The following is a 12,686-nucleotide window of genomic DNA, read 5'->3' as shown; positions in this document are numbered from 1 at the left end:
TATCAAAATAAACGCCAGCTGCTCCAACTAAGCTAACCTAGCTGGCTTACAACATAGTTGTTGTATTATTTGAGGTGTTGTCTGTCAAATAATGATGAGTCGAGTGTTTGATTCTGTAGATGACCATTTCTAATACTAATTTCAACTGGAAATGGATACAAGATAATAAAAAAAAAATATCTGACATTTGTCTTAAAATTCTGGGTACTGACTAGATTACATTCTTTAAACTAACTGTGAAAATCCAAAGTATAAGTATTAAACAATAGTCAGCATTTAAATAAGACTTTTATAAAATATGTATATTTAATGAACTTTAATATGGAATTAAAGGTGAAAGGTTATATTTAATTATCTTTTCCTGTAAGTAAAGGTTACCTTTTCACCTTTACTTTTTGTAAAGTTAATACAAAGATGACCTTGGTTTTTGGAGCACCTTTAATGAAATTTACTTTGCAAGTAAAGTTTTGTAAAGGTGTTTTTTCAAGCAGTGATACCATTGAGATTCACATCATGACTCCTTTAGGACAACCCATGCCCTTTGTAAGTGGCAAATCAGTGGTGAAACTTCATTTCAGAAAAGTCTCCTGAGATGAATGTACCGTTATTGTGTTCCATCTTATTGGGTGTGGTGGCTTGTCTGGTCAGCTGTCTGTATTGTATTCAGCCCTAAAAAAAAGGGTATAAAAGGAAGTCCCCAGAGGATATAAAGGTCAGTTGAACAAGCGACATGAACCATGCAGTATCAACCCGGATTACTGAGACAAAGAGGACACGGTTGGATTTATCATAAAGGTTTATTACGTCAAAAAGGTGGAGCAGTAGGTTCAATCATCTCTGGATTGGTGGGAGCCCTTCCCTTTGATAATCTATCGGGAACTCCTATTACAGGATTACTCAAATTGAGTAGAATTTTAACTCACATGAAACCTCAAAAAGGAGGCAATTTTTTAAAATTCATCTCGGGAGCGATTCCTAACATACCCCTACCGGGCATAGACTCAGGTTTGACTCTCAAAAACGCGGCCGAGTTAATGGGGCTACAACAAGGTCGAGGATTTGTCAAAGATCTACTCCAACATGGGAAAAAACAAGCCATCATGGCCGGAGTGAAGATAGGCAGGGATGTAGTGGGAAAAAGAAAAAACATCAGAAATGCTCTTTTAACCCACGGACTCAATGCGGCCAAAAATACAGGTCTATTTGCTTTCAATCGAGGAGTCTCTTTACCCTTTAGAAAGAAGAAGAAGAAAAAAGGACAAACAGGTCAAGGAAGAAGAAGAAGAAAAAGAAGAAAGCAAACAGGGAGAGGAAGAATCCTGTTAGCCCGAGGGGGTCCTAAGAGAAAAAGGAAAAAACAAGGAGGAATTCCTAAAAGAAAACGTCATTTAGATGTGTTTGACTGAGAGAGAGTATAAATAGACCAGTCCAGGGAACAGAAGGTTCATTTGTGAAAAACTGAATTCTAGTAGACACATCATGTTACAGCCCGATTCCTGTGCGTGTGGGATGAACAATTTACAATTGTTTCAAGTCCCTCCGACTAATATTGCTTTAGAAGACTCGAAATAGGAAGAATATTACCCCATTTCCAGTACTTTAGATTCCGACACCGCTCCCATCGAATTTGAAATCAAAGGACAAGGAGATCACTATCTGGATTTATCTCAAACTTATGTTCAAATGGTATGTAAATTTACCAAAGACGATGGAAGTAATCTGACTGGGGCGTACAGCACTTCGAGTCCAGTAAATAATATCTTACATTCCATGTTTACGGAAATCGATGTCAGTCTGAATGGCAAAATAGTAACTCCGGGGACAGATACTTATCCTTACAAAGCTTATCTGGAGAAATTGTTGTCTTACCGACCCAGAACTTTAAAGACACAGACGAGGGCCTGTAGTCTGTGGGAAAAAGATACGGCAGGACATATGGACGAAGTGGGGTAAGATGACTTTGGTCTAGCTCAAAATAAAACCTTTAATGTAACTCCGGGTGCAAATGGTGGGGCTGACACGGTGACCATTAACGAACCCATCCTCACAGCGTTACCGGTCAATTCTAAAAACGAAGGATTCCGAAAAAGACACCAAGCTATTGCTGACAGTAAGAAAATCAGTTTGCTGGATACTTTACATTTGGATTTGTTTCAACAAGATCGATTTCTACCTAATGGAGTGGACGTCCGTTTGCGATTTAATCGAGCTAGACCCTCTTTCTACATGATGATCAAAGGAGGAAGTACAGGAAAAGTGAAAATATTGAGTATGATTTTGTGGGTGAGAAAAGTCAAACCCACAGCAGTCATGATGAATACCATTAATCAAAGTTTGAACACCCACAGAGCTAAATATCCCCTGAGAAGAGTGGAAGTGAAAACCTTTACCATCCCCATAGGGACCCAGTCTAAGATTACAGATCATCTGTTTCAAGGTCAGATGCCTAAACGTCTCATTTTAGGCTTTGTGGAGAATGCGGCTTTCAACGGAGATAAAACTTAAAATCCCTTTCATTTCCAAAACTTTGGGATTAAGAAATTAGATGTCAGTATCAACGGAGAGACCATGAGTACTCGTTGTTTTGAGCCTGATTTCAACGAGGATTTATATCTGAGATCCTATCTCAGTCTGTATCAAGCTCTGGGGAAATTAGGAGAAGATTGGGCTCCGGACATTACCCTAGAAGAGTATAAAAGCGGCTACACTCTATGGGGTTGGGATTTCACTAAAGATCAAGAGGCGCAATCGGATAAATTCCACATCATAGAAACAGGAAATCTGAGAGTAGAAGTGCAGTTTACCAACAATACGGCTACCACTATCAATTGTGTGGTGTATGCAGAATTCGATAACTTATTAGAAATTAACAAACAGAGAGAAGTGAGCACTGATTACTAAAAAATGGATACGGGACAATTGAGAGAAGTCTTATCCAGAGAATTCAAGAGTTCTTTTGGAGGCGTGTATCCTGTAGATTTATTACCGGATCAATTAAGACCTGGAGAAAAAGCTGTGGTGGTCAATACGGATCCTCAAGATCGACCTGGAGAACATTGGGTGTGTCTATATGTGAGCAATCCCGTGGTGGAATATTTCGATTCTTATGGATTTCCTCCCTTACAAAAAGAAATTCAAGATTTTATCCAGCGTCGTGCTCAACAATGGATTTATAATCCGTATCGCTATCAAGACTGGAATACCGATGTGTGTGGACAATATTGCGTGTATTATTTACATCAAAGAGACAAGAAAAGAAAGAAAACGGACGAGTGGCTATTCCCCTTTTAACCAGAGTACGGCTTTACAAAGGGACAGATATGTAGCGAATTGGTTTAAAAACACTTATCATAAATTACCTACGGGTCATGGACAAAAGTGTCAATGTTTTTATCAAAATGTATTGTAAATAAGTTGTTTGTTGTTGATTGTTGTTGTTTGTTGTTGTTAATAAAGAATGAAAAAAAAAATTAAAATCTGTGTTCTTTGTTTTGTCTTGTGTTAGTGTTTTCAGTAAAACCAGTTTGAACTGGTTAGGCTAGACTGAGCTTTTGACTGTGAAGTGTGACGTCATAATCTTGAATCGCTGCCAAGTATTTACCTGTGTAGTCAGCATAATAAAAAACGTAGGTCTATCGTATATTTTGCACACGGGCCCCCTGACTTGAATCGCTGCCAAGTATTTACCTGTGTAGTCAGCAAAAAAAACGTAGGTAAAACGTGCACACGCCCCGCCCCCAGAGCAGGTATATAAAGCGGAGCTGGGAGTACCCTGCACTCATTATTTAGCAAGGGAATTCCAAGAATATAATAAGACATGGAGATGGATAAAGATAAATTTGCCTTATTAGATAAGAGAATGACGGAACCTATGGAGGGGGATCAGGAAGCTCCTCAACAAAGAAGAATAGAGTTGAAAACCCTGGACCCGGAACCTAGGAATGAATATTTACCCCTGAATGAGCCTGTGAAGGATCCTAAATGTCCACTATGCCACCTGAAGAGCTGGGAACCTATTGGGGATCACAACGCTCCTCAACAAAGAAGAATGGAGTTGAAAACCTTGGATCCAGAACCTAAGAATGAATATTTACCCCTGCATGAGCCTATCAAGGATCCTAATGATCCAGAAAGAAGTTACCCGATAGCCATTAATTGGACTTTCACCATTAAAGAGCCCAAAGAAGAAGAAGATATAGACATGTTTCTGAGCAACCAAGATGATTTCTTCTTTGGTTTCCAGTATTTGATTATACAAAAGGAAAGACATCCCTGGACAGGAGAACTGCATCAAATCAGGGGATTCATTCAAATGAAGAAACCAGAAGGAGGACTGACTATGTGCAGACTTCATATAGCTGCCAATTTTGCTATGTCTCACAGTACTCCAGAATTGGAAAGTATGTTTTACAAGCAAGGAGGTGACTATGAAGAATATGGTGTGCTGAAACCTGAGGAGAGAAATAAGGAATTGGAGCCCAGAGATTGGATAGAATGGGAAATAGGAGCTTGGAAGAAACCTGAAGCTATTGAAGCCAGAGAAGCTAGGAAGAAAAGGCTCTTAAAGAGTGTGAGCTGGTCAAGATGTGAATAAATAAAAGATTGAACTGTTATTTATTGTTAGATCTCAATAAAAAGGAAAAAAAAATTGTGGGTTTTTTGTCATTTTTTAAAAATAGGTTATCTCCCTTTAACCATAGATTTTAAAAAAAAAACACAAAACAAAATGGTTGAGGGTTTTTTAAAAATTGAGGGGGGAAAAAATTGATACAATTTTAAAAAAACAGTATAAATAGTAAACATGGTATAAAACACACCTCAGTTGTGGACTGGCTTCATTATGGGTAACACATCCAGTAAAGAAATGAGTCAGAACACTAGATTAAAGGAAACTGAATGGTTACTTATACAGGAGGGAGGAAAAGATATCATACCACCTCCCTTGATGGTAGAACATCCTGCAGTATTTATACCACCTCCCTTGATGGAAGAACATCCTGTAGAATCTATACCTCAGAAGGAGGAGGAAAAAGAAAACAGAAGACCAAACAACAAACTCTTGGAGGATATTAAGGCTCATTATCAAAACAAACAGAAAGAAAATACAGGCAATGGATATATTGCTTACATAAAACAAGACAGAGATAGAATAGCCAATAATTGGATATTCATTTTACCCGGGTGCCGACAGGAAGATGTAGATCAAATCATTGGAAGTAATTATCAATACTTGATCTTACAAAAAGAAAGGCATCCAGAAACTGGAAAACTTCATCATGTGAGAGGATTCATTCAAATGAAAAACAGAGTTGGAGGGATATATCTGTACAGAAAGATTCATAAATTAACCTGTTTTGAGATGTCTTACAGCACCCCAGAATTGGAAAGAACTTTTTATAGACAAGGTGACTATGAAGAATATGGAGTTCTAAAACCTGATGTGAGAAACAAAGAATTAGTTCCAAGAGATTGTAGATTTACCTGAATAAAAAAAAATCTTGTTTTATTGTGTTGTTGTTGATCTATAAAAACAAGGGTGATTTAAAAAATAGATTCATTTTACATCATGAGTCTCCAGGAGATACAAGGTGATTTACTCAACTGTGAGGTAGAAGCTGTTGTTCATCAATGTAATTGTTTAACTGTAAAAGCTCATGGATTGAGTCAAAGTCTGGCAGAGAAATTCCCACAAGCTAATCTCTATGCCACTCGCAGACCTCTAGGGACTAGAAATTTAGCCGTAGAAGAAGATAGAGGAATTCCAGGCACTATTAAGGTGTTTCCCTCACAAACCCCTGTAGTCATTTGTTTACTAGCTCAATGGGATTATGGAAAAGCAAGTCACCGACCTAAAAGAATTACCACTTATCAGGATACCCCACAAAACAGAGAGGAATGGTTTCAAACTTGTTTACAAGAAATGGGGGAAAGTTTACCTTACCAGACTTATGCTTTTCCTTACAAGATTGGCTGTGGACTAGCCCAAGGAAATTGGATTCATTATAGACATTATATTGAACAATTTGTACACACTTATGAAAAACATGTGTACATTCTTCATCATCATCATTAATTGTTTGTTTTCATGTGATGTAAAAATAAATGAAGAAAAAGTACCTTTTTATCTGTTATACTCTAAAGTCTGTTGAAAACAGGAGAGAAGGTTCACTGCATCCCCATGTACTCATAAGCAGATCTCTTGGGAGGGTCAGTAGAAAAACTCAAGTAGTTTTTTTTTCTTTTTCCCCTGTGATATAATGTCAAATAGTTAATGGAAAATTCAGAAATTCATCAGTAATTGGAATCAAAACTTGCTATCTTTATGATATTGATTTCCATTTTCAGATTTTATTTTTTTTTATCCATTTTAAAAAATATAAAACATTTTAAATAATTATCTTAATAATAATAATTAAATAAATTAAAATGATATCTCATTGAAAACTTTTTTTAGATTCAAGTTTTGTTTTTATCATAATTGATTCACTGTGTATTTTCCAAAGGAAGACCAGCAGCCAGCACGCTTCACTTCATAGAGAATGGATTATAGATGGTTAGGAACAAAAACATATCTTCCAGGATGAGGACTGTATAGAAAAATAAAAACCCATTTTGTTATTATGATTTAAATTACATGAGACAATGCCTCTTATAAATGTAATGCAAAATAAAATCTCTTATATATATGGATACCTATACTCTAATCATATTGTAAAAAATGTATTTTTTTAAAAGACAGATTTATTTAGGATCGACTTTAAATGATGACATGAATAGCAGGCCATACTTTAAGCACATGACAAAACATTATCTCAAATTACACAGAAATGGGTTATTTAGCATAGCTGACATTAAACATATAGGTGAGTGATAACATAATCACAATCATAAACAATGTGAAACAACTTTAAACGACCTACAGGGTGGATTACAAGCCTTTTTCACTGGGGTAAAATCTTGCGGAGATTCATCATGGCGGCCTAATTTACATAGAAAATTAAGTCGTACTTGAACACATAAAAATTTTTTAAAAAGTGACCTGGTGTTATAACTTGAGAGAAACACAATGTTTCTTGTTTTTTTTTTGACTGTAGAAGGTACTCTTTTTGAACACACACACAAACGTTTCTTTTTCTTTGACTGTATAAAAAAGATCCTCTTTTTTCTAAGATACAATCGTTTCTTTGACTGTATTTTAGAAAAAAAAAGAAAATCTTTTTTTTTTCTAAGACACACACACAATACGTTTCTCTTTTGAATGCTTATGAAGGCATCTTTTCGAAACAATTGGGTAGCCCTTAAAAGGGCTGTTTGGTACAAAACACTTTTTGGTTTGTTTTTTTTTGGTTTTGTAATTTTTTGGGGGGTTTTTTCTTCAAGTTTTGGGATCAAGTGAGGGCGTTCGCTTACTCTTTTTAATTGGACAGCAACTGCTGCACCATCTGGCTGACGTTGTCATCCTCGTCGTCGGAACTCTGGTCCCTGTCCGTCCCTGACCTTATGGTGAAGGGTACCACCATTGCCTCAGAATTCCTACATAGGGGGCATACCAAACTCCTCTCTACGATGCGGGCCGCACATAAGATACAAGCGGGTCTTTGCAGACACCGCCCACAAACGAAATTACTTGGCTCGTCGTCGGACATGCATAGACTACAAAAAATACCTCTAGTAGAAACTCTTAATCCCCAGGACGGCACTCGGCCCTGGTTTCGGGCCTGGGTCTGGCGGGTAGGGACAGCAGGTTGTGGTGGGGGTGGCGCCGGCGAACGGGGTGCTTCCCTCCTGTAAGGGTGGGGCCTCCGTCGTTGCCTGTCATTCACCTGGAATCTGGCCAAGTTAATTCTGACGAGTTCTCTGCCATTATCAAGCCTTCTCAGGATCAAGACATTTTCAAAAACAATACCAGGAATGAGGTAGAGGTCCTCGTAAAAGAAATTGCCACTTCCTGACATCTTTTCTTCTTTCTTCTTCTTCTGCTTCTTCTTCTTTCTTTACTGGCAAAACAGCTACGAAGGAATGACACTGAGCGCTCGGAGGGTTTGTATTTATTTACAATAGCAGACGATAGTCAAATAGCACGTGCGAAACATGGAAAATCTAATCATGTGATCAAATGTGATTGGCTAAAAAAAATCATACCACTTGGTAAACACGCCCACCACAGTGAGAAAGCAAAATTGAAGGGGGAAAGGCCGAACCCGAATGTATATATGACGTCATACAATAACATAACACTGATGTAGTATTACAAGATTTTTATTTTATTTCTTAAAAACTAACAATGCTTCTAACTGTCGAATTCTCCTCCGAAATCGTATTCGATCCGCTACTAGGGCCATCCAGGGATTTCTCCGGTCTTCGGGGGGTAATTCGTAGATTTGATTGAGGCTGGTATTAAAAGTCACGGATTTCCTAGCCTGTGTGAAATTTCCAGGTATTTCATTCCGTATTGAATACATACTTTCTCCATCGCATCTATGTCCTGCCACAGTAAAATCACTTTGCCCGCTTGGGGATGGGTCAGGAAACTGTAAGGCTTTCCGAAATAACGGGTCAGGTTCAGTCCGTACCATTTCTGGGGCAGAATTGTTTTCATATGTCGACATAGAAAATGTATGGTAGCTAGTCTCCCCATGGTCGTCGCATGATGTGATAAGGCTAGGCATTGTAACCATAAATCCTGAGGGGTTTCCATGATAGTGCTGGCTTCCTGAAATACTTGTTCTGCCTCCGGGGGTAGAGATTCTTGGTGATTTTGTGCCCATCGTACTAAACAATCATACCCATCTAGAATCAGAGAGTGAGTGTGTATCAGGGTTGACATGATAGTCGATTGTGAAGAAAGGATCAGAATTTTGTTCTCATTTATACCCCACCAGTATAAAACGTAGGCCTATCGTATTTTTGCACACGGCCCCCTCACAGGTGATGCAACAGGTATAAAAAGGTAGGTCAAAGGTGCACACGGCCCCCCTGACTTGAATCGTTGCCAAGAATTTACCTGTGTAGTCAGCATAAAAACGTAGGTCTATCGTATGTTTTGCACACGGGCCGCTGACTTGAATCGCTGCCAAGTATTTTACCTGTGTAGTCAGCATAAAAAACGTAGGTAAAACGTGCACACGCCCCGCCCCCCACAGCAGGTATATAAAGCGGAGCTGGGATTTGACGATCATTCTTGCTTGGCATTTCGAACTTGACAGACGTGAAAAAAAATATTATGACAGAAGCAATGATGAATACCCCAGACAACCCCAGCTATGTGACACCTGAAGGGTATGTAGGACCCCCCATGCCAGAGTCACAGGATGCAGTGGGATTAGATTTGGGCATGTATAATCTTCCAGAATATGCGAATAAAGAAGATATGGGGATCCTAAATACAACTCTGGATGGAATTGTTAACATGCTGTCTGCTCTTGACAACAAGATGAATGATCTTAACAACAAGCTGAATTATATTGGTGAGAAGGTGCGACATCATGACAACAAGCTGAAATATATTGCTGAGAAGGTGGGTGATCATGAAAACAAGCTGACTGATCTGAAAACTTACAACGCCAGTGAATTTTTTTGATTCGTGCTAAATTATCCAAATTAGAAGTGAAAGTTACTAACATGCAAGATAAAATGAGAGGAGGAGGAAGCACTTACCAGAAAAAAGGACAAGGGGAATCGGGAGAAAAAAAGAAAACTAGACAGACGGATCCATGCTTCATCTGCAAAGAAATAGGGCATTGGGCCCCAGATTGCCCCAAGAAAGATTTGTGTTACAAGTGCGGGAAATTTGGGCATTGGGCTAATCAGTGTAAAGAGAATGAGGAGGATCAACAATTTGTCAAAGAAATACAAAAACTGGAGAAAAAGCCTCAAGAACCCAAGATTTCAGGGACCCACCAGACCAAACCTTTAGTGAAAGTAGGAGACAAAAAAGAGAAAAAGGAAGACAACAGAGAGATTCCAGGCCCCAGTACTACACAGAAGAGAAAACTATCCCTGATGACCGATAAGGCACAGAAGAAGAAGAAGTAAATTGATGTATTTTCATTCTGAATAAAATTGCTGTCTTCTTTTGTTATTGTGAGTTATTTGTTATTGTTTTGAGGAAATCCAGTTTGAACCGGCTGGCTGGCTAGACCGTCTAGACTGTGAATGAAAGCGTGACGTCATAATCACATTCTTTTGAATCGCTGCCAAAATCGTAGTAGCAGCGTATATAGTATAATGTAAACACAGTGTAAACACACCCCCCCGTAATTAGGGCCGACTATATGTACTGAATTGACCCACTTATCCCCACAGGGGCTGCACTCCCTTGACCCGCCTATCCCCCACAGGGGCTGCACTCCCTTGACCCGCCTATCCCCCACAGGGGATGCACTCAGTTGAACCGCCTATCCCCCACAGCCCCAAAAGTGCACTCAGTTGACTCGGCCGGCCAGACAGTTTATACTACTAGCGCTTCTCAGTACTTTCAGTACTTTGATTGTATGACTGGAAGTCAGTCTCTATACCGGAAGTAGATTCAATGTAAACAATAACATGTGAATTTTCTATTTTTGGAGATTCCTTTTATATCCCTCTCATAGCCAAGTGAATGTTTTACAAACTAATTCTCCCAATTGAAATTTTAAATTATATATTTTTATTTTAACTCATTTATTTTTATAATGAAGATATTCAGTAGACATGTTATAATACCTGTAATGAATTGTGTGTTTATCAGATGAAGTTTAATTAACACATGTTCTTATTTGTGGCAGTATCTTACATTAACATTTTAATTATACAGAGTATCATTGTTTTATATCTTTTATTATGATTGTAAATGATCACTTTTGCGACGGACAACAACGAATAAACAGCCTCATGGCTGATTGTCTCTGATTTTATGCAAACCTCAAGGTACACGTCATGAAAGGTTTCATTAAGCACGTACTGATCAAGCCAGCAATTTATGATATTAGAGTTAGGATGGTTTTTTATAAATAAGTTAGGATCCCTTTCCAAGACAATTCTGGTATATATAGGGAATAAATACCGTTGTTTGTTCCTTAGCTATCTGTGCTTGTCTTTTTCTTTAGCTCACACGAGTAGTTTAAAGAACTAGGAGACTTATTGTTCAACGAACAATAAGAGGTCTTTTCTCCTTCTTTGAAGTCTAATTTCGTTTTATCTGACTCCTTAAAATTAAATTCCATGAATTTAAGCAATCAAAATTGTCTTAAAAGGATAAATCAAAATTTAAAAAAAAAAATTTGAAATGACCTTGACCTTTAAAAATTTTCAAGGTCAAGGGTCATAATGCAGTTGACCCCATGCCTCTATGACATACTTCTCAAGTTATAAGGTTTAATAGCAAGTACAAAAACGTTAGAGGGCAATAATTCATATGAGGGGTCATCAGATCCTTTGGTACTTATACAATGAAGTTAGGCCTGAAGACCCTTAAGACGTTAGTGAAGATTTGGTGTCTCTACGGTCTATGGTTTCCGAGAAGTAGCAATAACAAGGTTTTTTGCACAAAGGGTAATCTTAGGGGACAAGAATGAAATCTTTGAAAGAGTATAAAGAGGTGCATATCACAATCAGATGATAGATAGTATATGTTTAAGGATAAAAGAGCTATTAAAAGAAATTTATTCCTCATATTTGGGATGACCTTGACCTTTAAGCTTGAAATGAATTTGAAGGTCAAAGGTCAAAAAAACTTATGCAGTTGGTTTCATGTTTCTACGACTTCTCATTGTGAAAATTTTTAGTTTTTTATAAAATTTATAAACTTTCAGGGGTTTACTCATTGAAGGGGTCAAAGAAAACTTTTGCAATGAATAGATGGAAAAGTCTCCTAAATTAGTTGAAGACGTCAGTGAAGGTTCTGCATCTCTACGATGTACGGTTTCAGAGGAGTAGCGATAACAAGCTTTACGATGAAAGGGGCAATAACTGCATAAGGGGTCTAAGTTAAAACATGGGGGGGTCATTTTTTGGAATAACTTTAAATATCCAGTATCATGAACTATAAAGTTTTTCGATAAGTCTTACGATGTCAAAACATCAGGTGAGAAATAAAATAATAAATAAAATAATAAAAAACAGAAGCATTCAAGAGGTCTTTCCACAGAAAGGTGGAAAGACCTCATGAGTTAATTTTAAAATTCACAGACGTGCTATGTCACTCCGACATAAAACTATTCGTTTAAATCTACCTTGTGTAAAATTCTTCCATTGAATTTAGAGGACAATCTTTACTTCTCGACCAATCATAGCCCTGAATTCACTGACTCTAAGTTCCATAGAAATGGTAACCTATTTGGAGCAGAGGCGTGATTTACCATATCAATGGAATGTAGACTCAGTGAATTTAGGGCTTTGATTGTCGAGAGGAAACACCAAAAAATAATGACAATACAAATTGTATTTAAAACACAAAACAAGAAATTAAAGACTGCAAATAAACGATGTGCATTTACAAAGGGAGTTAACTTCTCTATGAACTTACTTGATGATAGTCAGTACAATTTCCATATGAATTACACATTAAAACCTGTCAGACATTAAATCTCAAACAAAAAGAAAATCTTTGAGTATTTTATATGTTTAAAATAAATTGATGGTAGATAGTGCAGAACCATTCACCTCTTGAAAGTAATGAGAAGACAAGCATCCAGTTTAAGATTAAT

General features: G+C 37.6%; 2 protein-coding genes across 2 annotated transcripts; both read left to right on the top strand.

Annotated features, from left to right (window-relative positions):
- Positions 1–5,566: 5,566 nt before the first annotated feature.
- Positions 5,567–6,536, top strand: LOC134256383 (uncharacterized). The gene is made up of 2 exons (XM_062739026.1): positions 5,567–6,025; positions 6,504–6,536. Exons 1-2 carry the CDS (start codon positions 5,567–5,569, stop codon positions 6,534–6,536), a joined length of 492 nt encoding a protein of 163 aa, XP_062595010.1.
- A 3,085-nt stretch (positions 6,537–9,621) lies between these two features.
- On the top strand, positions 9,622–10,035 carry LOC134256382 (uncharacterized). Its single transcript, XM_062739025.1, has one exon. The coding sequence runs from the start codon at positions 9,622–9,624 to the stop codon at positions 10,033–10,035; it is 414 nt and encodes a 137-aa protein (XP_062595009.1).
- Positions 10,036–12,686: the final 2,651 nt, after the last annotated feature.

Source organism: Saccostrea cucullata, unplaced genomic scaffold (genome assembly GCF_032062105.1).
Source record: "Saccostrea cucullata isolate Sc308-1 unplaced genomic scaffold, CSIRO_AGI_Scuc_v1 ctg16858, whole genome shotgun sequence".
Lineage (NCBI taxonomy): Eukaryota > Metazoa > Mollusca > Bivalvia > Ostreida > Ostreidae > Saccostrea > Saccostrea cuccullata.
The sequence above is the reverse complement of the archived record's forward strand: the minus strand, read 5'-3'. Positions and strand labels throughout refer to the sequence as shown.